The 25,715-nt window shown below is 28.7% G+C and overlaps 1 protein-coding gene across 1 annotated transcript; it reads right to left on the bottom strand.

Moving 5' to 3' along the window:
- Positions 1-9,612: 9,612 nt before the first annotated feature.
- On the bottom strand, positions 9,613-25,199 carry LOC145763681 (pecanex-like protein 1). Its single transcript, XM_082575185.1, has 47 exons — positions 24,489-25,199; positions 24,232-24,382; positions 23,903-23,972; positions 23,703-23,775; positions 23,554-23,623; positions 23,245-23,444; positions 22,982-23,042; positions 22,793-22,902; positions 22,641-22,705; positions 22,361-22,400; positions 22,185-22,282; positions 21,959-22,008; positions 21,731-21,805; positions 21,229-21,285; positions 21,033-21,103; positions 20,873-20,925; positions 20,697-20,787; positions 20,333-20,532; positions 20,067-20,185; positions 19,719-19,845; positions 19,344-19,481; positions 18,903-18,999; positions 18,603-18,724; positions 18,199-18,385; positions 17,850-18,027; positions 17,669-17,779; positions 17,376-17,473; positions 17,096-17,193; positions 16,850-16,967; positions 16,566-16,658; positions 16,260-16,403; positions 15,882-16,024; positions 15,480-15,657; positions 14,956-15,194; positions 14,582-14,731; positions 14,260-14,384; positions 13,882-14,024; positions 13,587-13,697; positions 13,179-13,421; positions 12,926-13,029; positions 12,424-12,584; positions 12,083-12,221; positions 11,570-11,799; positions 10,859-10,985; positions 10,682-10,782; positions 10,312-10,453; positions 9,613-10,073 (listed from the first exon to the last, which is right to left on the bottom strand). Exons 1-47 carry the CDS (start codon positions 24,639-24,641, stop codon positions 9,938-9,940), a joined length of 5,790 nt encoding a protein of 1,929 aa, XP_082431311.1. The 5' UTR covers positions 24,642-25,199; the 3' UTR covers positions 9,613-9,937.
- Positions 25,200-25,715: the final 516 nt, after the last annotated feature.

Genomic DNA, 25,715 nt, shown 5'->3' with positions numbered 1-25,715 from the left:
CAAAACTACAACAAACGTTTCAACGTTAACAAATAATAAAACTACAAAATTTGTTAAAACCTCAAGTCAACCCAAAACTACAACAAACGTTTCAACTTCAACAAATGAAAAAACTACAGTATTTGTTAAAACAACAAAACTACCCAAAACTACAACTTACGAGTCAAATTTACTAAATAATAAAACTACAAAATTTGTTAAAACGCCAAATCAACTACAAACTACAATAAAAGTTCCAACTTTTCCAAATGATAAAACTACAACATTTGTTGGAACGACAAGTCAACCCAAAACTTTAACAAACGTTTTAACTTCAACAAATGATAAAACTACAGTATTTGTTAAAACAACAAAACTACCTAAAACTACAACTTACGAGTCAAATTTACTAAATAATGGAACTACAAAATTTGTTGAAACGCCAAATCAACTACAAACTACAACAAAAGTTCCAACTTTTCCAAATAATAAAACTACAAAATTTGTTGGAACGACAAGTCAACCCAAAACTACAACAAACGTTTCAACTTCAACAAATGATAAAACTACAAAATTTGTTGGAACGACAAGTCAAACCAACACTACAACAAACGCTCCAACTTCAACGAGAAATAAAACTACAAAATTTGTTGAAACGACAAGTCAATCAAACACTACAACAAACGTTCTAACTTTAACAAATAATAAAACTACAAAATTTGTTGGAACGACAAGTCAACCCAAAACTACAACAAACGTTATAACTTTAACAAATAATAAAACTACGAAATTTGTTGGAACGACAAGTCAACCCAAAACTAAAACAAACGTTTCAACTTCAACTAATGATAAAACTACAAAATTTGTTGAAACGACAAGTCAACCCAACACTACAACAAACGCTCCAACTTCAACAAATGATAAAACTACAAAATTTGTTGGAACGACAAATCAACCCCAAGCTACAATAAACAATCCAAATTTAACAAATGATAAAACTACAAAATTTGTTGGAACGACAAGTCAACCCCAAGCTACAACAAACAATCCAAGTTTAATAAATGTTAAAACTACAAAATTGGTTGATACGACAAATATACCCAAAACTACTACAAACAATCTAACTTTAACAAATAATAAAACTACAAAATTTGTTAAAACCTCAAGTCAACCCAAAACTACAACAAACGTTTCAACTTCAACAAATGATAAAACTACAGTATTTGTTAAAACAAAAAAACTACCCAAAACTACAACTTACAAGTCAACTTTACTAAATAATAAAACTACAAAATTTGTTGAAACGCCAAATCAACTACAAACTACAACAAAAGTTACAACTTTTCCAAATGATAAAACTACAAAATTTGTTAAAACGACAAGTCTACTCGAAAATACAACAAACAATCCAACTTTAACAAATAAGGGGACTACAAAATTTGTTAAAACGACAAAGCTACCCAAAACCATAACAAACGTTTCAACTTCAACAAATGATAAAACTACAGTATTTGTTAAAACGAAAAAACTACCCAAAACTACAACTTACAAGTCAACTTTACTAAATAATAAAACTACAAAATTTGTTGAAACGCCAAATCAACTACAAACTACAACAAAAGTTCCAACTTTTCCAAATGATAAAACTACAAAATTTGTTAAAACGAAAAGTCTAATCGAAAATACAACAAACAATCCAACTTTAACAAATAAGGGGACTACAAAATTTGTTAAAACGACAAAGCTACCCAAAACCATAACAAACGTTTCAACTTCAACAAATGATAAAACTACAGTATTTGTTAAAACAACAAAACTACCCAAAACTACAACTTACGAGTCAAATTTACTAAATAATAAAACAACAAAATTTGTTGAAACGCCAAATCAACTACAAACTACAACAATAGTTCCAACTTTTCCAAATGATAAAACTACAAAATTTGTTAAAACGACAAGTCTACTCGAAATTACAATAAACCTTCGAACTTTAACAAAAAAGGGGACTACAAAATTTGTTAAAACGACAAAGCTACCCAAAACTATAACAAACGTTTTAACTTCAACAAATGATAAAACTACAAAATTTGTTGAAACTACAAAATTTGTTGGAACGACAAATCAACCCCAAGCTACAACAAACGCTCTAACACCAACGAGAAATAAAACTACAAAATTTGTTAAAACCTCAAGTCATCCCAAAACTACAACAAACGTTCTAACTTTAACAAATGATAAAACTACAAAATTTGTTGGAACGACAAATCAACCCCAAGCTACAACAAACAATCCAACTTTAATAAATGTTAAAACTACAAAATTTGTTGGAACGACAAGTCAAACCAACACTACAACAAACGTTCCAACTTTAACAAATAATAAAACTACAAAATTTGTTAGAACGACAAGTCAACCCAACACTTCAACAAACGCTCCAACTTTAACTAATAATAAAACTACAAAATTTGTTGGAACGACAAATCAACCCCAAGCTACAACAAACAATCCAACTTTAATAAATGTTAAAACTACAAAATTTGTTGATACGACAAATCTACCTAAAACTACAACAAACGTTCCAACGTTAACAAATAATAAAACTACAAAATTTGTTAAAACCTCAAGTCAACCCAAAACTACAACAAACGTTTCAACTTCAACAAATGAAAAAACTACAGTATTTGTTAAAACAACAAAACTACCCAAAACTACAACTTACGAGTCAAATTTACTAAATAATAAAACTACAAAATTTGTTGAAACGCCAAATCAACTACAAACTCCAACAAAAGTTCCAACTTTTCCAAATGATAAAACTACAAAATTTGTTGGAACGACAAGTCAACCCAAAACTAAAACAAACGTTTCAACTTCAACAAATGATAAAACTACAATATTTGTTGGAACGACAAGTCAACCCAAAACTACAACAAACAATCTAACTTTAACAAAAAGTAAAATTACAAAATTTGTTAAAACCTCAAGTCAACCTAAAACTACAACAAACGTTTTAACTTCAACAAATAATAAAACTACAGTATTTGTTAAAACAACAAAACTACCCAAAACTACAACTTACGAGTCAAATTTACTAAATAATAAAACTACAAAATTTGTTAAAACGCCAAATCAACTACAAACTACAACAAAAGTTTCAACTTTTCCAAATGATAAAACTACAAAATTTGTTGGAACGACAAGTCAACCCAAAACTACAACAAACGTTTCAACTTCAACAAATGATAAAACTACAGTATTTGTTAAAACAACAAAACTACCTAAAACTACAACTTACGAGTCAAATTTACTAAATAATGGAACTAAAAAATTTGTTGAAACGCCAAATCAACTACAAACTACAACAAAAGTTCCAACTTTTCCAAATGATAAAACTACAAAATTTGTTGGCACGAAAAGTCAACCTAAAACTACAACAAACGTTTCAACTTCAACAAATGATAAAACTACAAAATTTGTTGGAACGACAAGTCAACTACAAACTACAACGAACGCTCCAACTTCAACGAGAAATAAAACTACAAAATTTGTTGAAACGACAAGTCAATCCAACACTACAACAAACGTTCTAACTTTAACAAATAATAAAACTACAAAATTTGTTAGAACGACAAGTCAACCCAAAACTACAACAAACGTTCTAACTTTAACAAAAAATAAAACTACAAAATTTGTTAGAACGACAAGTCAACCCAACATTACAACAAACAATCCAACTTTAACAAATAATAAAACTATAAAATTTGTTAAAACGACAAAGCCACCCAAAACTACAACTTACGAGTCAAATTTACTAAATAATAAAACTACAAATTTTGTTGAAACGCCAAATCAACTACAAACTACAACAAAAGTTCCAACTTTACCAAATAATAAAACTACAAAATTTGTTAAAACGACAAGTCTACTCGAAATTACAACAAACCTTCGAACTTTAACAAAAAAGGGGACTACAAAATTTGTTAAAACGACAAAGCTACCCAAAACTATAACAAACGTTTCAACTTCAACAAATAATAAAACTACAAAATTTGTTGGAACGACAAATCAACTACAAACTACAACAAACGCTCTAACATCAACGCGAAATAAAACTACAAAATTTGTTAAAACCTCAAGTCAACCCAAAACTACAACAAACGTTCTAACTTTACCAAATGATAAAACTACAAATCTTGTTGGAACGACAAATTTACCCAAAACTACAACAAACGTTTCAACGTTAACAAATAATAAAACTACAAAATTTGTTAAAACCTCAAGTCAACCCAAAACTACAACAAACGTTTCAACTTCAACAAATGAAAAAACTACAGTATTTGTTAAAACAACAAAACTACCCAAAACTACAACTTACGATTCAAATTTACTAAATAATAAAACTACAAAATTTGTTAAAACGCCAAATCAACTACAAACTACAATAAAAGTTCCAACTTTTCCAAATGATAAAACAACAACATTTGTTGGAACGACAAGTCAACCCAAAACTTTAACAAACGTTTTAACTTCAACAAATGATAAAACTACAGTATTTGTTAAAACAACAAAACTACCTAAAACTACAACTTACGAGTCAAATTTACTAAATAATGGAACTACAAAATTTGTTGAAACGCCAAATCAACTACAAACTACAACAAAAGTTCCAACTTTTCCAAATAATAAAACTACAAAATTTGTTGGAACGACAAGTCAACCCAAAACTACAACAAACGTTTCAACTTCAACAAATGATAAAACTACAAAATTTGTTGGAACGACAAGTCAAACCAACACTACAACAAACGCTCCAACTTCAACGAGAAATAAAACTACAAAATTTGTTGAAACGACAAGTCAATCAAACACTACAACAAACGTTCTAACTTTAACAAATAATAAAACTACAAAATTTGTTGGAACGACAAGTCAACCCAAAACTACAACAAACGTTATAACTTTAACAAATAATAAAACTACAAAATTTGTTGGAACGACAAGTCAACCCAAAACTAAAACAAACGTTTCAACTTCAACTAATGATAAAACTACAAAATTTGTTGAAACGACAAGTCAACCCAACACTACAACAAACGCTCCAACTTCAACAAATGATAAAACTACAAAATTTGTTGGAACGACAAATCAACCCCAAGCTACAATAAACAATCCAAATTTAACAAATGATAAAACTACAAAATTTGTTGGAACGACAAGTCAACCCCAAGCTACAACAAACAATCCAAGTTTAATAAATGTTAAAACTACAAAATTGGTTGATACGACAAATATACCAAAAACTACAACAAACAATCTAACTTTAACAAATAATAAAACTACAAAATTTGTTAAAACCTCAAGTCAACCCAAAACTACAACAAACGTTCTAACTTTAACAAATAATAAAACTACAAAATTTGTTAGAACGACAAGTCAACCCAAAACTACAACAAACGTTTCAACTTCAACAAATAATAAAACTACAAAATTTGTTGGAACGACAAGTCAACCCAACACTACAACAAACGCTCCAACTTCAACAAATGATAAAACTACAAAATTTATTGGAACGACAAATCAACCCCAAGTTACAATAAACGCTCCAATTTTAACAAATAATAAAACTACAAAATTTTTTGGAACGACAAGTCAACCCAAAACTACAACAAACGCTCCAACTTTAACTAATAATAAAACTACAAAATTTGTTGAAACGACAAATCAACCCCAAGCTACAACAAACAATCCAACTTTAATAAATGTTAAAACTACAAAATTTGTTGGGACGACAAGTCAAACCAACACTACAACAAACGTTCCAACTTTAACAAATAATAAAACTACAAAATTTGTTGGAACAACAAGTCAACCCAACACTACAACAAACGCTCCAACTTTAACTAATAATAAAACTACAAAATTTGTTGGAACGACAAATCAACCCCAAGCTACAACAAACAATCCAACTTTAATAAATGTTAAAACTACAAAATTTGATAAAACCTCAAGTCAACCCAAAACTACAACAAACGTTTCAACTTCAACAAATGAAAAAACTACAGTTTTTGTTAAAACAACAAAACTACCCAAAACTACAACTTACAAGTCAAATTTACTAAATAATAAAACTACAAAATTTGTTGAAACGCCAAATCAAGTACAAACTCCAACAAAAGTTCCAACTTTTCCAAATGATAAAACTACAAAATTTGTTGGAACGACAAGTCAACCCAAAACTAAAACAAACGTTTCAACTTCAACAAATGATAAAACTACAATATTTGTTGGAACGACAAGTCAACCCAAAACTACAACAAACGTTCTAACTTTAACAAATAATAAAACTACAAAATTTGTTGGAACGACAAGTCAACCCAAAACTACAACAAACGTTTCAACTTCAACAAATGATAAAACTACAAAATTTGTTGGAACGACAAGTCAACCCAACACTACAACAAACGCTCCAACTTCAACAAATGATAAAACTACAAAATTTGTTGGAACGACACATCAACCCCAAGCTACAATAAACGCTCCAATTTTAACAAATAATAAAACTACAAAATTTGTTGGAACGACAAGTCAACCCAAAACTACAACAAACGCTCCAACTTTAACTAATGATAAAACTACAAAATTTGTTGGAACGACAAATCAACCCCAAGCTACAACAAACAATCCAACTTTAATAAATGTTAAAACTACAAAATTTGTTGGAACGACAAGTCAAACCAACACTACAACAAACGTTCCAACTTTAACAAATAATAAAACTACAAAATTTGTTGAAACGACAAGTCAACCCAACACTACAACAAACGCTCCAACTTTAACTAATAATAAAACTACAAAATTTGTTGGAACGACAAATCAACCCCAAGCTACAACAAACAATCCAACTTTAATAAATGTTAAAACTACAAAATTTGTTGATACGACAAATCTACCCAAAACTACACAAAACAATCCAACTTTAACAAATAATAAAAATACAAAATTTGTTAAAACCTTAAGTCAACCCAAAACTACAACAAACGTTTCAACTTCAACAAATGATAAAACTACAGTATTTGTTAAAACGACAAAACTACCCAAAACTACAACTTACGAGTCAAATTTACTAAATAATAAAACTACAAAATTTGTTGAAACGCCACGTCAACTACAAACTACAACAAAAGTTCCAACTTTTTCAAACGATAAAACTACAACATTTTTTAAAAAGACAAGTCTACTCAAAACTACAACAAACCTTCAAATTTTAACAAATAAATTGACTACAAAAACAAATTTACAAACTACAACAAAGTTTAAATTTACAAATCGATTACAAGAAACAACAAACATACTAACTTTACCAACTCAAAGGAAACATTACAAAACTAAAATGCATGAAGTTACGCCAACTTTAAACTTATCTACCAGTATTTCATTAAACAATTGGTCTTCTGCAAAGTGGAGGTTTTTAAACAAAAATAATTTTACTTCTTCGTTTACCACAAATGAGAATTTCTTGAATGCAACAGATCCTACGCAACAAAGTCCGAGCATGCCATTTTATATATTTGTGATCGTGGGAGTAATTCTGCTGATTCTACTTATTCTTATTTTGGTATTTGTTATCCTAAGACGCAAAAGGTCAGTAACCTTCAATATTTTATTTTAATTTTCTATTATTATCACATTTCTTATTAAAATTTTGTTTAAAAATAAAACATGTTTGTAATTTTTTTCTTTAACATTAGTTACCTGGTTTTACAGACGAAAAGAAAATATTAGAAATGATGTCGTCGTTTAGAACTACAATGCAACATAATATATCGTTTTATATTAAGTAGAAGCTATCAGCTGCCTTAAATGGTTTAACCTAGTTGTAGCATTTAAATTATTAGTTTTTAGTTCGCTTTTGTGTTATTTTATTTATTTACGTGTAACAAACTGTATGTTTAGTAGTATTTTATAACATTTACTTAGACATTCAATGCAGTAAAGAAAACTACCTGCCTGTATATTGAAATCACTAATGAATTTTATTATTGTAAAACGTTTAAAGTTGCAATCATTTCTTTTCCAATAATTTTTTGTGTTAAATTACATTTTTTATTATTTTTACTAAAATAAAAAAGCAAACACAACAGCTTAATATAATTTTAATTGAGTCAAACAAAAATCGATTAATAGCTATGAAAGACAATTTATTAAAATAACGCTATAGTCATTTAAATCCAATAAACTTTAAAGATCTGATTTAAAAAACATCACAGAAATCGTTTGCAAAAAAAAAAATTTAAGTCCCATTTCAATGTAAGCTTGCCTTTGCATGTCCATGCATAGATTTACAAACAAACAATCTTTCTTTCCAATCGAAGTATGTCGTGAATACACAAATAACAACAATCGTTAATGTAACGCTGTAAAGGGAAGTGGCGGCTATACTTTGGCCTTTAACAACCAAAACAATTCCAAGAGCCATTAGTATCACGTCGGCCAACACACTTACTCCTGTGCTACCAGCAACCCTTTTAATCAGGGAATGGACTCTGTTGTGTTCGTCAGCTGCTTCGTTTTCACGAACGTGCTTAATTAAGGGATATAGTACAAGAAATAGCTGCATTAATTCCACTGTTACAGACGATGCTAAAAACAAAGAAAGCCCGTACCAAAGTGGAAGTATAGTATGATCTGGATCTGGAAGACAGCCAAAAGGAGTAGCGATGTATAAAGTTGTTGCAGAAGCTATTAGGAAACTAAAGGTTGTAGCAAGCAAGATAAAAGCTAGCGTTAAAGTGCTGAAGCATCGTAAGCCTCTCGTGCTTAAATGCTTCATGGAGGGATTAGCATAAAGGTTATGTTGTCTTATCCACAAAATACTATGCAGAGAACCCAAACTAAAAGCATACATTAAGTTGCCTGCTGGATAATTTATTGAACAAAAAATATTAGAAGATGTCCCGTAAAAAAATTGAAAGTAGATCAGTAGCACTCTGAAAAAGTTGCAAACTGTAGCTAATGGTAGCAAAATTCTTGAGACATATGCTTGCGTAGTACAACATTTCGCCCTGGTGTTACTCATATTTCTTATCCCGTAAGCAAACACAGCTATAATTAAATAGAATGCCACAGACATTAAGATATTTAATCCTGCAAAGACAACATAATCTTCTACACCGTCGAAATAAACTTCTTCTCCGGTTTCATTTGTTCCATTTTCCATTTTTAACAAATTGCAATGCAAGTTATTAAAATTTACATAAACGTAAAGAATTTAATGATAACTTAATATATTTTTAAACAGAGATAATAAAAAAAATCTATGTATTATTTTAAATTGTCGCTCAAATGAGTTGTTATGGTCAAATATGATTAATTGAACAAAATATGTAATCACACTTACGTGTCTATTTCCTTTGACTCTACGAGTTATATTGACGGAAACCCTGACTTATTAAATCTATGAACTACCATTACCTGTGTTTATTATCATTCATTATATTGTTTCATTTGTAGTATATCATCATTTGTTATATTGTGTGACTTTTATTTTTTAATGGGGTTTTAGTATTTCAATTTTTGATATGCTTTCAAAGTTGCTTTCAATGAATTTTTTATGTAATTTTTATCTTGGTAAAATACGGTCCAAAAATCACATCAAAATTTAATATTTAAAACTAACATTGCACAAAAATAGTCGAAAGATCAAAACCAGAATAAAAATAATATGAAACCCCTTTGCTTAGTTAAAGTACAAAAAACTTCTAGCCTTGATTTTCAGTAACAGTGGGTATAGTACATGAAACGGTGTTTAACTGTGCTAATTTTACCTATTTTTAACATTTTCAAAGGCTTCTTTAAATTTAAAATATACCACCAAGATATTTGTGTTTTAACATTGTTCACTAAAGATTAGTGCAAACAATATGAACAAAATATATTTTGATGATATTTGCAAATGTGATTATAGTCTAGTTGTCATAGAAGAACGTTTTGACGAACCATGTTCGCTCGAATTTGCCGAATTTAAAATATTACGGGGTGTTATGTCTATTTTTAAATCCTCGGGGGCGGTGATGTTGTGTTGTTTGTAATTAGACCTAAAAAATAAACAATCATCAATAAAAAGCTACGTTAAAAAATTCACTAATTTTGCAGCATTAGGAAAATTAATTTTCCTATCATACGCTAACCCCCAACAAAAATACTAACTCGTTGATTTTTTTTTTAATTTTTAACTGCCACTGATAACTATAAAAACGTTAAAACTAAATATTTAATTCTTATTTAAATTATGATAAACTTTTACCATTCCTAATCCACCTTACACAAACTTACCTTCGAGATACAATTTCGCCCGAACCAATTGTTCCAGAGTCTTGTGACGTCACATTAGTGAAAGTATGTTCGGATTTGTTAGAAGGAGCACGTGGTCTCTGTTGTTGGCTTGATCTGTTTAGACTTGAAGACGTTGTAGATGCTGGATAAAACAACAAAAACAATTCATAAGCAACAAAAACAATTCATAAGCAACAAAAACAAGTTCTATTGTAGCTTTTGTAATAAAAACTATTTATATTGTAGATTCTTAAAAAACAGTAATAGTCTTTGACAAGATATGTAGCATATAAATTAAATGTTTAAGCTAATTTTAAATTCAAATATCGAAACTAATATAAAAACGAATAAAAAATTTAATTTTTTTCACCTGGTCTTCTTATACTCATAGGAATAGAAGGGGGAGCAGGGTTGCCGTGAAAATTTATTCCACCTCCACTGTTACAACTTTCAGAACAACTTTGACTTAAACTAAAAAGCAATAAAAAAAAGTGACAAAACAACAATTTTAAAAACAACTTTCACATATTTATGAACGTTTACTTACCAAGCTACTATATTTATAAAGAAGTTTCTAACCATCTTAAAAGTAATTGGACCTCCCAAAATATTAGTTAATGGTTTGTTTGTACTCGAGTATGAAGTGGTTAGCGGTGAAACGTATATTGGATACCCTGAAAAAAAAATTAAAAAATGGAGATTAAGATTTCAATCATTTGCGTGATAAAACGTAATAAAAGCTTTAGCTGGCACAAAAAAAAGCAAAATAGGAAAAGGGACTTTGGGCATTTGGATAACTTGTATATTACGGTTTTTAGAAAAACATTCTATACGGTCCTAGCTAATTATCTTTCATACTCAACAGTTCTCGCTTATTTTTTCACATGCTTTACAGTCTTAAGTTTTTCCAAGAACCGTAATTTACAAGTGGTCTTTTTTTTTTATATATATCTTTATCCTTGATGTGAGAAAGTCGAATGCGCGACTTAAAGATAGAGTTACTCCGACCCAGTCTCGAGTTGCCTGTTGCAGTTTGGGATATTACAGATTATAATTGCCCGATAATTATGCTGCTAATTAAGTGTTGGCTCAGCAGGAGTTCGTACCGCTTATAGCGCCCTACTTAAAGGCGCTACAGCATGAGCTCAGTGGGGATTGAACCCACGACCTCATGTGTGGTGTAGCAAGTGTTCTTACCACTACACCAAGCTGTCGGTCTGCTACACCAAGCTGCCGGTTTTTTCTAATATATACCCACCGATTGGCTGATCGCATGACGAATTAATCATGTTCCTCAAAACTTGCTTCGCATTTTGAATGCTCCCTCTTTCGGGGTTTTTATTTCGAAGAAACACAAGTTCGTTTTGTTGGCCCGCCCACAAACCTCTGACACACTCTCTGTTGATTTTTACAACGTTAAAACCAAGCGAGCGATGGTTTAAAGTTATGATGCTGTACAAGTCGTCGAACGTATCACTTACAACTCTCCTGTAAAATTAAATAATCTTAATGAAATTTTTTGTCAAGTACTAAAAAGTCCTTTTTTTAGTTTTTTACTGATTCTATGTTGTTCTAAAATCTAAACCAAGATTAAATTTTACCTACTCATCAAATATAAAATATACTGTTGTCACAAATTAATCAAAACGATTGTTTATATGCAAAGTAAAATTGTTAACATTATTGTTTAATCAAAACAAAAAAATTAATCGTTTTTACATTCAGTTTATTAAAACACATTTAGTAAGAATCAGTGAAAAGAGATAATTACCTTAGAGCAAGAAGTGAAGAAGCATTAGACAAAACAGCTTTCCTCCATATTGGATCCCCTTCATGAGTTATAACCATGGTTGTGGTGTATTCGTGTATGGCTTCAAATAGTGCTGCATGTTCATCATATTCATCAGGACCTGTACCAATTAAAAAATAATAACAACATAAACTGACACATTTAATTTAAAACAAGCATTAGTAAAAGAAATTATAAATCAAAAAATAATACCATCAAAATCTAAAAGTCAGAATTCCATCTTAAATTTAATATTTCAATGATATGCAGTTCAAAATTCCAAGCCTTTAGTTGAATAATTAAGGAAATAAATTTTAACTTACACAGAAAATGGTCTTGGTGCAATTTTAATGCAGTTCTAACTCCAGGAGCTACCACCTTTTCAAGAAGATTTATATCACTAAACACCCATTCATCTTTAGGTGAAGTTATATAAAACTCCCCTTTGAACAATGAGTGGAGTCCATACATAAATGAATCCAGACTTCAAAAAAGAAAATTAAATCACAAACATAATTTTTTTTTTTATTTATTTATCTCCGATGTGAAAAGGTGTACTTTATAGCCTAAACAGAGTAAGATCAGTTACACCGACCAGGTCTTCAGTTGACTTTAGCAGTTTGGAATATTTTAGATCATATCCAATAATTAATTTGCTGATTGTTTTTTTTTGTGGCTCAGCCTTATTTAAGGGCTCTACAGCATGAGGGTAGTAAGATTTAAACTCAAACAAAACCTTATGTAGGGAAACCAAGTGTTTTAACTACTACAACACACTGCAGGTATATTACATTTTTAGTAAAACAAAAATTTAAAAATATTCACTTTGATGATGGATTTCTTGATGCCGTTCCCAAAGCCCTTCTGCCAAGTACTGAAATAGCAAAAGCTAAAGTGACTAATTTTGAGTTTTTGCCACAATCAATGCTCTGTAAAAACACAAACCTTATTTAATAGTTACAATGTGAGTGTTTAAAGTGTTATAAAAACGTAACAATTATTTTAAAAAAACTATATTCTACAAATTTCAAACTAAAAATAACCTAAATATGTATTTTAAATTAAAAACTGCACTTACTTCATTGGTCTTCTTTTCTTTTTGTGCGCAACAAAATCGTAACCATGGTCCATACACAGAAAAAAACTTGGCGCGTGACACCCCAAACAACCATGTGTCATAATCGTCGTCAATAGCAACGACAAAGGTGGCATCAATGTCAACATAATCTGATGCTTCACATGGTGATACAGCATCACGAATTGTTTGGTTTTCCAACCAGGAATCCAAAGAATCATGGGCCACCAAGAAGTAAATTATACCCTTCAAAATATATCATAATTAAATAAAAAATTTAACTACATAAATAAAACAAAAATTTTTAAATTGATTTAAATAAAGGTTTATTATTTATTAACATATAAAAGTCAATTTTTGCACTTATATAGTCGTACTTTTTGTTAATGTAAAGCTTAATTCATAAATTACCTTGACGATGTAACTTGTTAGAATTTTACGAAGATCAAATACTCCCAACATGGTAGTAGCATTGTTATCAGATATACTGTATCCATCCAAAACATAATTGCTCACCATAACCTAAAACATAAAAACACAAGTTAAAATTAAGTGAAAACATAAAAATGCGGTGTTACTCTTTTATTTAAATATTATAATTACAAATAAATTACATATAAATATTAAAAAAAAATTATTTTTATGTTTTTTTAAAAAAACTTAGGCATTTTTCATTAAGTTAGTGTGTTTATTTATAAAATTTTACCTGCCATGCCAGCCAGCGTTGATTAAATGCAGAGTTAAATGAAAGCATTCCAGGAATTTTTCGAGCATAACAACAACAAAAAGCTTCATTTAAATCCGGACTTTCATTAATGGCTTCAACCTCGCGTTGTTGACAATAAGTTCCTGTACGTTAAATAAAAATAAATCTTATAATCACATAAAAGTTTATTAGCATTCAATAAAAAACTCTTAAAACAATTGTATTTTCCAAATTTTATTTTATTATAGAAAATTGCCTTTTTAATTTAACCTAAAAAGTAAAGTTTAATATGCTGTAGACCAGATTGTGATATTGTCTCAACTCAATCATGAATAGATATTTGGTTTATGTTAATATAAAACAATCAAATGAACAAACCACTAAATTCCAGGCCTCTTAGTTGAAATGAAACGAGTCCGTTCCCCTTTTCCACAATATGAACTAAAGCATTCAGAAAATCTGATGCAAGGATAAAACAATCACCAGAGCAAACATTTCCCCATCTACAAAGCAAAACAAGAAATGACTTATCAAAATTAACTTTTGTTAAACTTTAAATGCATGTGTTATGCTAAATTATATTTAAATTACCAAAAAAAAATAATGCAAAGTCTATGGTAAAGGTAGTAGGCTTACATATCTTGCATTAACTATAAAATAAAAAACTAAAATACAATATAAAAATTGTAAAATGAATAACCTTCCAAGAGCTAGGTCTCCTGCTAGTGATTTCTGTAAAGAGTAAGTGAGATGTTCATAAAATATTGAGTTAAGGTTGTTGTCAACTGAGTGTGGAGCTCTATCTATTTGAGTGGATAGTCTGGTGTTAGAGTGATCTATCCGGTTTGTTCTGTGTAGGTTAATAAAAAAGTTTTATAGTTTTATTTTAAAATAAATAGAAAATACTTAAAAATTACACAAAAATTTTTACTGATTTTGAAATATTAACTTTGTGAAAAATAATACAACATAGAACTTTAATAAATTTACTTATCTTTTAGAGTAATACTAGAGTAATCAGTAATGTAAAATAAATGCAGTCACCAGAAAGTCGTTTATATCTTTAAGTCTTACTTGTAATTTCTTTCCCAGAACTTTAAAGGTCTAGCGTAGGATGATAAAAACAAGGCACTGCCAAGAAAAGGTGAAAATGGAGCTTGAACTAAGGCGGCAAGAAGTGCTTGTGCAGCTAGAAATGCACTATGTGGTACTGCAAATGGCTGGGCAAATGCATGGAAAGCAGAGCCCCAGGTTATCTGCCAAGGTGCTACATACACAAGCCAGAACTGAAGCTTTAAAGTTAGTTCTTGAATCTTAAAAAGAATGTTTTAAATTTAGCATTCAGGTAATTTAAATATGTGAAAAGTAGTACATTTTTATTGACCAATTTAATATTATTTTATAATTTTTTTTATTAAAGTGATAAACAGACGATACTAAAAAGTCGAAAAACAAATTTTAACTAAAAAAGAGTAATAAATGTGATTTTTCAACCATATTTTTGTCAAATTTATAAATTACCGAAGAATTTTAATTTAAAAACGGCTTTAAAAAATTATGAGGTTTACCAACATTTTGCTAATTATTATTTAACTTACCTTTACAAACAAAATCCCAAATATAAAGTAAGTGATAAGAATAGAGGGTTGGTATAACTGGGCATCATATTTAACAAACAAAACAGTAATACTAAACAAAATATACTGCTTGTTTGGACTACAATAAGCACTTCTCATCAATTTTAATCCAACAATAACAATGATTACACATCCAAATCTAAAATAAACATAGAAATGATTCACATCTAAATATAAAATAAACAAAGACTTCTTTTTTAATGTCATAGCCTTGAGTAAGGCACTATAATTGGCCGAAAATAAAAGTGAAAAATAAGGTTGTCAAAGGCAACTTAGACTTAGCCTGGCAAACATTTGTTACCCAATGCTTAAAATAAATAGACAAAGACACAATAAAATAGTTTTAAACTGAATAACACTTACATATTTCCGTAAGTATTAACAATTAAAGAAGATTCTCTAGTAAGTTCATTCATGATTAAAACAGGGTACAAATAGTTTTGCTCGAAACAAGTTAAAATAACTTTCATTTTTTCAAACCACATCGTCTTGGCTGCTGTAGTCACCTAAAAAAGCAACATTTAATCCTAACTAATACAAAAAGGATAATTTTGTTTTAATAATTAAGTTTTGTTAAGTAATTTTGTAAAATATTTAAGCCTTATCCTTAATACAAACCATACAATTACCATTGAAAACCATAACCTAAGTTTACAACTACCATATATAAAACTAGAACCTTTAGTTAAAGAAGTTGAAATGAATGACATACCAATACTCTTTTAACATAAATATACATACCTCAAACAAATCATATTCATTTGATTTAAGTATAGGATGAGCAAACAAAAGCCAAGGCATATTCTTTCTTAACTGGGGGAGAAGATAATGAACCACAAATCCAAGTCCTCCAACAATAATATACAAGACTGTGCTTATGGTTGGCTACATTAAAAAAATAGAATAGGCTAATGTTTTGGAATTAGGAAAGTAATGTTTATAAAATTACAGTTTCATGATTGATTTTTTTTAAAGTGAAAAATAAAAATAAATTTAAAAAAAAGAAAATTGTAATCTTTTTTAAAAATTAGTAAAAACATAACAAACCTGTAATGAAGTAAAAGCAGTGCTTGAATGTATAGCAAATGAGAAAATGGCGATCACTGGACACAATACAACATCAGATTGTAAACGATTTTTCTACAAATAAATAAATATAAAAAATATAACCACTTTGCATCTAAATAAGCTTAGCAAACTTTTCGAGTATTTTAATATCAGTAGCATCAAATTTTTTTATTATAAAAAAAAAAAATCATTATTGATAAGACAAAGTAAAAGTTTACCAAATTGTATTTTTAGTTTTTTTTTAATTCTTTAGTTAAACTCACCATAGCATTTATCATGTATGTTGAAGACACGCAATCTGCTTGCTTAGCCGGATCATTTTTCTCTTTTTTATCCACGTTTCCGTCCCGATGGACAACTAGTTTGTTTTTTATAATGCGCCTGAACAAAAAAATGAAAAACATAAGATATGCTAACAGTATTGCCAAATACATGTAACAATTTACTTGCCATTTTTTGTAAATTTTTTTAAATCTGAAGCAGTGAATATAAAAAAATTGCAAACTTACCAAATGACCTCAAGTGAACTACTCTGTCTACTTAAATGATAGGAAATTGAAATCATCAATCCACAAAACACAGAGAATAAAATATGTTGACTCCCCTCCTAAAAATAATAAATTTTCAACAAACATGTAAATACAATTATGTTTTAAATTATTTGCCTTTTCAAAAGTTAGCAATATTTTGAACTTGCAAAGCAATTGGTATAAGCTAAAAATTTAAAATAAAATTTTATTTTGATTCAAATAATTTAAGTTAATAAATTCGAAACGAAAGTTTGCTAACCGTAGTTAGCATCGCTCCATAAGCAAATCCATATATCAACAATAATGCCAACAAACTTCGGGCAACACAAAATATTGAGGCTCCAATACTAAGTAAAGCTAAAAAACAAAATTTTATTGTTTAAAATTTATCTAAAAAAATAGCCTTAAAAATTTTACAAAAATTTAAACACATTTTTTTAAATTTTTTAAATTAATCGTGTTTTAAAAGATTGTCATATTGTTTAGCATTTAAGATAGGTTAATGTTTTAAAATTTAATTAAATTTTTTTTCAAATTGCAAAGCTAGCTTACCTGTTCCCCCAAATAAATGAATCTCAGTTTGTTCACAAACATACATAAAGAAAGTGTTCAATTGTGGAAGAAGTCCAAACAAAAACACGAATGGAAGAATAAGAATAAAAACTATACAAAAAATCAAAAATATTAAAAACAACTTTCATAAGATTTAAACTTTTTTATAACGACAACTTACTTGCAAAGAAATCCCTTGCTACAGCACAACTGGCATTATTAAACAAAGTGAACTTGTAGAGAGGAAAACCATTTAATTGTATGTTGTTGGGATCAGCAAGGTAATGAAATAACATCAAAAGCAATCCCGTCAAGATAAAATAAACTGGTCGACTATAAGCAACAATTCTGTTGTGTCCCTATTAATTAAAATTATTCAATTAATTAAAAAAAAAATTATACTGGCAAAACTTATAAAAAAAAGAAATAAAAATAATACAGTCTATTGTTTGAAGAGTAAACACGCATTTCTTTTAAATTTTACACAATTTTTTTTTTCGTTAAAAAAATTTATGTAATTTTTAACCTACATGGGTAGGAGAGGCAGAGTCAGGTTGTACACTTCGAATAAGTGAAAACTGAGCAGTTGCCATGACGATACAAAACCAAAAAGACCACAAGTCGAAGTATAAATTTTGAGACAATATCCAAAGGCCTAAAATTCCAACTGCGACAGCAAGAAATATTGAAAGCAAAGCTTCAAGAACGTGAACATTTCTAAAAAAAAAATAATATTAAATGTTGCCATACTGTTTAAATTTAATTAGGATACTATCTGATTACAAAATGTTTGTTAAGAAAATACATTCTGTTTGTTAGAAGAGGTATATTACACTAAGCTTATTTTTTTCTGAATTTTTATTAAAAATTTTTGTTTTTATAATTTGAATAAAACACATTGCACTTTTTGCTTTTGCAGTAAAATTTTATTTACCTGTCTAGTAGATCTGTTAAGGCAAGTCTATCATATTGAATAGTAAACGACTTGAATGGTAAAATAGCCCATTGGTAAAGAAATTTGACTTTTGGTGTAGAAGAACGACGCACAATATCTAACTAAAAATGTATTTAATAAAATTTTAAAATGTATTAAAAAGAAATTAGACAATAAATTGAATCAATATTATCAAACAAGTTACCAAGTTATGCAGGACATTTAATTTATAAAATTTCATCTCAGCAACTACATTTAATTAGTTATCGATATTAATTTATTATAAAATCAAAATAAAACCTGTGAGATGATAGAGGATGGAGAAGTATCACCATTTGGAATTCTCTGTCCCGTGTAAATCGAGCGATGAAAAGCATCCATTAAAAGTTGGTTGTGTCTGTAAAATTAAAAATAACAATTCAATATACTGCTTAGCATTTACCTTTATTTGGACAACCAAGGATTTAAAGACCAATCATTATTGAAAATTATAAAGCTGGCAATATTGCCCGAACTATACCCTGATGATAACTGTTTAGGCTATGCAAAACCAAATAACATTAGCACCTTACTTAAATGGTCTTAGACATGAAACCAAAAAAAAGTAAACCCAGCATACAAAATACTTATGCAAAGTGTCGTAACAATATATAAAGCAAATGGCAGAAAAATGCTTTATGTATTGCAATAAAAAAATATTGAAAATAATTTAAAAATATATAATACTTGAAAAGTAAATACCCAGAATATCTAACTCTTGGTCTTCTAGATACAGTTGCTGACAAGAAGTCTAACATTCTCTCCGTTTGTGCAGATTGGGTGAAGGTGGAAAAATTGGGGTCCTGTTCGTTCCCACATCTCATTGCTGGTGAACTAAAACTAATAAACATATTTTAATAAAAACAAAAAACTATATACAAAGAACTACAAAAACAAAATTTAACATGTAAATTTGGAGTAAAAAATAGTTTTAAAAAATTATTTAGTGATGTGTTTTGATTTTGTTATCATTTGGTATCTATACAATCTTCAGCAACCATTTTTAACAGTTAAACCTTAACACGTTTTAAATCAGACGCTACATTTAAAAAATCTCTGATCTAAAACTTTTTTTACCTAGATGCAACACTAAGATGTCTTGAATGGGATGGAAAAGTTTGTGAAACGCGACTTGTTGAAACTTCTAATGCAACAGGTGCTGCTTCAGATCCAAATGTATATGTCATCCATTTTCCATTTTCATCTATAACAAAATAGTTTTAATTGAAGAAAATAGTCAGATAAGTTATTTTCGAGTTAAAAGTTAAAAAAACAAGTTTTTCACTTTTCTTGCAAAAATTGCTAACATACAAGAAAAATTAGGCTAAACATATTTTAATATTTTCAAAAAACAACTTCAATAGCAAAAAATATTTAATACACACAAAAATACAATTTTTTACAGTCAAATTGATTTTCAAATACCTTGAAAAGTATGAACAGCTCCATGACTGGTATCAGTATGAGTGGTGGCTAAATGAACTGAAGTTTGTTCGCCGGTTGATTTATTTATTATGTCATCAGATATTTTGTGTGTATTTAACCTGTTGCAAAAAATATAAAGAAAGGATGACATCAACTTAAGATCGAGTAGGGCAAATAAAAGTATTCCCAAAAAAAGGCTGCAAAGTTATAATCACATAAAAAGCAAACCAAAACATAAAAATAATATAATTTAGAAAAATGCATACCCTGTATCTTGGGTAAAATCCCCCTGGGAAGTACCCCCAGCTGGGTGGCGATGTCTTCCTGTCGCTTCACCATCGTTACCCATCGACCTACTATCCCAGGCTTGCCTTATTCTAAAAGAATGAGCTCTGCGTACCCTGCATTCATTTCTTAGGCGGGAATGTTGAGATGTTTGGATAGATAAGGAACGATGTCTAGGCGGCTAAGAATTGTATTTTTAATTAATTTTTTTTCGTTTAACTAAGTTAACAATACATTCAATTTTCAATTCTAATTTATCTTAAAGTGTCTATGCTAAATTAAAATATATACCATATACATACATCTGAATATAATATGCTAGTATAAAAAAAAATGGAAACCTACTGCTGATGGTTTTTGTTTTATATTTCTTGAACTATGTTGACCTGTTTTCTTAGCAGCAGAAGAGTTAGAATCCGAACTACTTTCGTTGTGCCTGCATCACGATAATTAAGAAAAAAATCATTTACTGGTATTTCTAATACGAAATATAAAATAGTTTACTCAAAAAAATGACTTACTTTTCATTAAATTCTTTGGTTGATGCATTTTTTCTATTTTTGTGATCTTTATTCTAAAAAATAAACAATTTAAACATTACTTAGAATAACACTTAGTTAAACAAAAAAAAATTAGCTAGACAGTTTAAGCATTTTTTTTAAATAAATCCTTTGAACAAACCTTAATTCTTGAATGTCTTAAACTTTCCAGAAATTTTTCCATTTCTTCATCATCGTCTGTTGAAGTAGTTTCTAAAAAAAAATTTTTTTAAAAAAGTTATTTTGGTTAAAATGTGTTGTTTCAACGTATAGCATAATACTTGAAAATTATTAGTTTTACTCAATTTCAAGTGGACATCTGAATATATTTAAGTTACCTGAGTCACTAAGCCACAATATTTTTGAGTTTTTTTTTCTTACTTCGCCTGGGCTTTCTATAAAGATATAAAATTATTACAAACATTTAGTTATCAAATGCATAACAGTGATTATTACAATATATTTTTTTTGTATATATCTTTATCCTCGATGTGGAAAAGTCGAATGCGCGACTTAAACATAGAGTAACATCAGTTACTCCGACCCAGTGTCAAGTTGCCTGTGGCAGTTTGGGATATTATAGATTAAAATTGACCGATAATTATGCTGCTGATTAAGTGCTAGCTCAGCAGGAGTTTGTACCGTTTATAGCGCCTTACTCAAGGGCGCTACAGCATGAGCTCAGTGGGGATTGAAACCACGACCTCATGTGTGGTGTAGCAAGTGTTCTTACCACTACACCAAGCTGCCGGTATTAACAAAATTATATTAGATAAAAAGTCTTGCAAAGTAACTAGTCTTAACAATATGATTTAAAATTTTTTTTTTAAATAGACATACCTGTGAAACAGGAATTTTCTTTAGTTTCCTGAGACGACAAGCTGCACAGTTTTTTTTGCCTTTTGTTTGGTTTTACTGCAAAATTTTTATCCAGAACAAAATTTTAGTTTAATTTTTAAATAATATTAATAAATAAATTGAATGTTGGTTAAAGCCTAGATAAAATGTTTTTCATTTATTTGTGGAGGCTTTTAAGTAAACTTATTAATAGGTCATTTTATATCTTACCCTTAAAGTTGGGTTTAATAACTTGTTTATTGCTATCCCCTGCAGCAAATCTAAAAACAGATTTAATAAAACGTAATTGAAAAAATTGTTTTCGAAGTTTCATTTAAAACATATCAAATTTGTATAAAAATAGGCTAACAAACAGAAAAACACAAATCTATTTGATTTGATACTTGATATTGCACTGTAGTACCAAATCAAAAACCAAAAATCAAAAAAAACTTACACATTATTATTTCCTGCTTTCATGTTTATAAATTCTGAAATATTGGAAGTAGAAGAAGCAGTTGAAGTAGTTAAAATCGAACCTTCATCTTTATTTGTCTAAAAATAAGGATTTCATTGTCAAATATATAAATAAACTGTTATTATTGGGCATAAATTAGTTTAAAACATAAATACCTGCTTTTGAGGCTTTGGTTTGGATTGATCATCTTCCAATCTGTGAAATGTTTAAAAATACAATTAATTAAAAGTTTAAAAACAAGAATTTAGACAAACAAAAAATATACAGTTACAATATATAATGTAAACAAAAACAATTACCTACAAAAGTTTAAAAGATATTATTACAGGTATAATAAAATTAAAATTTTGTTGAAACAAATTTTTATATATATAACCGTATTCTGGTTATAAGTTTAAAAATTAAATTTTTATTTTAAATTACTTGAAGTCTTACATATTTCTTTTAATTCTTATAGCTGGTTTTCTAGTGCGTTGAACTTTTTTGCGCTGCGACGTTTTCTAAAAAAAATAAACATAAAGCATTTGTGCAAATATCAAGTTTTTTCCTTTTTTTTAAAAAAAATTTTAAAACAACTGTTTTCTTACCTTTGTTATTTTTTCTGAAGTCAAAGTGTTGTCAGAATAACATCGATGAACTGATGAATAGAGTTTTCCATCAGATTGCAATATTTTCTTCCCACTTTTACTATTTTTATCTTAAAACATATAAAATAATTAAGTAAATATATAAATTAATTTTATTTAAAAAAATTTACAGCAAATTTGTTTACTTACCCCCTTGAGTAAAGTATGAAAATGATTTAAATTCATTATTTTCACTTAAACTGTCACTGCCCTAAAAAAATTTTAAATTTTATTGTTAATTTACAGCATAGTTTACCCACAGCAAGTTATGATTACAATAATACTTCATATATATTAAAACCTGAACATTATCCTTCAAATTTAACTTACCATATTTTTCTTAAAATTACAAACTGCCTTTTTTAATAAATCTTAAAATAATGAAACCTATAGTTAAACAAAAATTAACTTACCGATAAGACTTCTTTATTTATGTCTTCTAATAAAAAATCATTATTAGGTAGACTATGGCATCTACCGACAGCAACTCTGTTTACTTGTTTTCTCAATACAGTCCCCTTTGAAATTTTTGATAATTCTTCTGAAGAAGTGCGAATCGTATTTTTTGCTGGATTTAATTTAAAATGTTCGTACACTTCAGCCTTTGCCATTTCTAAAAATATAAATTTTAAACTAAATTGCTGCAAAATCAATTTAAAAGGTTTTTTCTTAATTTATTTTTTATAAAAATTTTTTTTAAAAAAAATATTTGACACACAAACCTCCTTTTTTGATAACTTCTTTATCAGAAGTCAGTGGATTTATTGATTGTGAATTTTCTAGGTAAAAACCCTGGTAGAAGTGAAAAAGTCAGTTATAAATTATTATTTAAATAGACATTGAAAAAAATTATTAATTCTCCAATAGTTACCTGTGCGGCTTCATTCCATAAATCTACATGATCATTGTATTTGTTATCTTCGTTCGGTTTTATTTGATCACTTCTATAACATAAATTTATAAATTGAAATAAAAATAGGTACCTTAATGTTGATGGTATTAAATGCCAATATATTCATTAATAACACTAAGTGGCCATTAATAAAAAACAGAATTTGTATAAAAGCATACTTATTTAAATCCACTACTTCTTCATCATTTTTTAAGGAGTTTTGTTCGTTTTCTATCACTCTGTTTAGATCTAAAGCATATTTATAAATTTGCACAACGTTGCATTTTAAATAGTAGGTAAGTAATTTAGAAGGACAAAACTTTACCTTTAAATCAGTAAAGACAATAGGCTTGATCTACATATAATATAGCATAATAGACAAAAAATAAAGCTTAAAAATATAAAATATATTTGTTGTGACCATAATATGACTAGCTGTATTATTAGCCAATTAAGTAAATAATAAAGCAGCCCATAAGGCCATTAAACAGTTAGTAAAATAATATACCAGTGTCATTGTTTATTGAAACCTTCTTATGTAATTGTTCTCCTTTATCAAATGTATCATGAAGATCATTACTAATGTATTTTATAGTGCCGAAAAAAATAATAATAATGCCACAATATGATCCAATCACAGTCCATGATATCTGTGTGACCTTGAATAAAAATTTATAAATTTAATTAAATAAACTGCAAAAAAGCATATAACATTGCAAACATAACTTTACAAATGAAAAAAAATCAAAAGAATTGCAATATTACCAGGTATAAAGTGAAGGGAAAACTTAGAAAAAAGATCCAAGTGTAGAGATGAAAAACATTCGTAAAATTGCTGTAGCTTGAATCAAAATACCATCCACCAGATAAAGAAGGCCAAATTCCTTGCCGGGCAAATTTCAACAAATTCTTGAGCATACTTAATACATTTTTCCTTACTATCTATTTTAAAGTTCTCTACAAAATGCACATGTACTGTTTTGGATATAGTTCTTTATCAAGTTTAAGGTATATAACGTTTCATTTACCCAAAGTTTTAACATATAGAAATGAATTTAAGAATCTACAAAAAACTTTATTACATATTTAAACTTAAACCTGATAATTATATCAAAATGAAATTAAAAACTAAAAAATAAAATTTTTAAAATGTTGTGTCCTTTGGCAGTTATGGTGGGCAGGTGGGTGTCTTCATTCATCTGTTGCGAATTCCTTTTAACATTCTCTAACTTGATTTAAGTCTTTTGCAATGTTTTGCTTGCAAATTCCAACGACCATATATAAACTACTGACCATGATTTAAACTTCATAAAAATAGATAGGACTTGCGTAAATGTTATTAAAGCAAAAAAGTCCACGAACGCTAGATTAAAAATACCACGAACGTAAACAAACGGGCAGAATGAGGACAATAATTGCCTGGTGTTTTATTGTCATGGTTTTTAAACTATGTTTATGTTAGACGCAAGGATGATCAAAACAATTCCATCATCCTCTTATTAGAAAATTAAAAGATCTTTGCAAGTTGTTTTTATTGCTATTTAAGTTTTCTCTATTTATTGCACCATTTTTTGAAATATTGCACCACTAGTTTGTTCGTCAATTAATTTTATTATATTTAATTATTAAAATGGCTCATCCAAATATTTAAATTTTTTTATTGCGACTTAGTGGGTAAAGATACAATAAATTAAGTCAAATTGAATAACAAGTGTATTTTTACAAACCATTACAACTTTAAATCACTGGAAACACTGCTGCTTATGGATTTTGGACTTTTTCATTTGTAAGCAATTGTTTTTCTCTTGAGGGAGTTAGTTATGGTGTTTTTGTGTTTGGAGTTGTATTGTAATTTTAGAGAACTGTGTACTACCGAAATTTTTTTGAATACAATACGACTTATATAGCTCCGTATAAAATATGAATGTAGTTTGATATTCCGTAGGTAAGTCCCATGTTTTATAGTAAGCGTTAACAATGTATGAATGTGAC

The sequence above is a fragment of the Corella eumyota genome, chromosome 1 (assembly GCF_963082875.1).
Source record: "Corella eumyota chromosome 1, kaCorEumy4.1, whole genome shotgun sequence".
NCBI lineage: Eukaryota > Metazoa > Chordata > Ascidiacea > Phlebobranchia > Corellidae > Corella > Corella eumyota.
The sequence above is the reverse complement of the archived record's forward strand: the minus strand, read 5'-3'. Positions and strand labels throughout refer to the sequence as shown.

Excerpts from the sequence above, each read along its gene's own strand:
- LOC145763681 (XM_082575185.1), bottom strand. The coding sequence starts at position 24,641 with ATGCTCAAGAATTTGTTGAAATTTGCCCGGCAAGGAATTTGGCCTTCT. Across the intron at positions 23,043-23,244 it reads TAAATAAAGAAGTCTTATCG|GGCAGTGACAGTTTAAGTGA; the intron begins GTAAGTTAATTT and ends AAATTTTTTTAG. Across the intron at positions 21,806-21,958 it reads TATTAAACCCAACTTTAAGG|TAAAACCAAACAAAAGGCAA; the intron begins GTAAGATATAAA and ends AAAATTTTGCAG.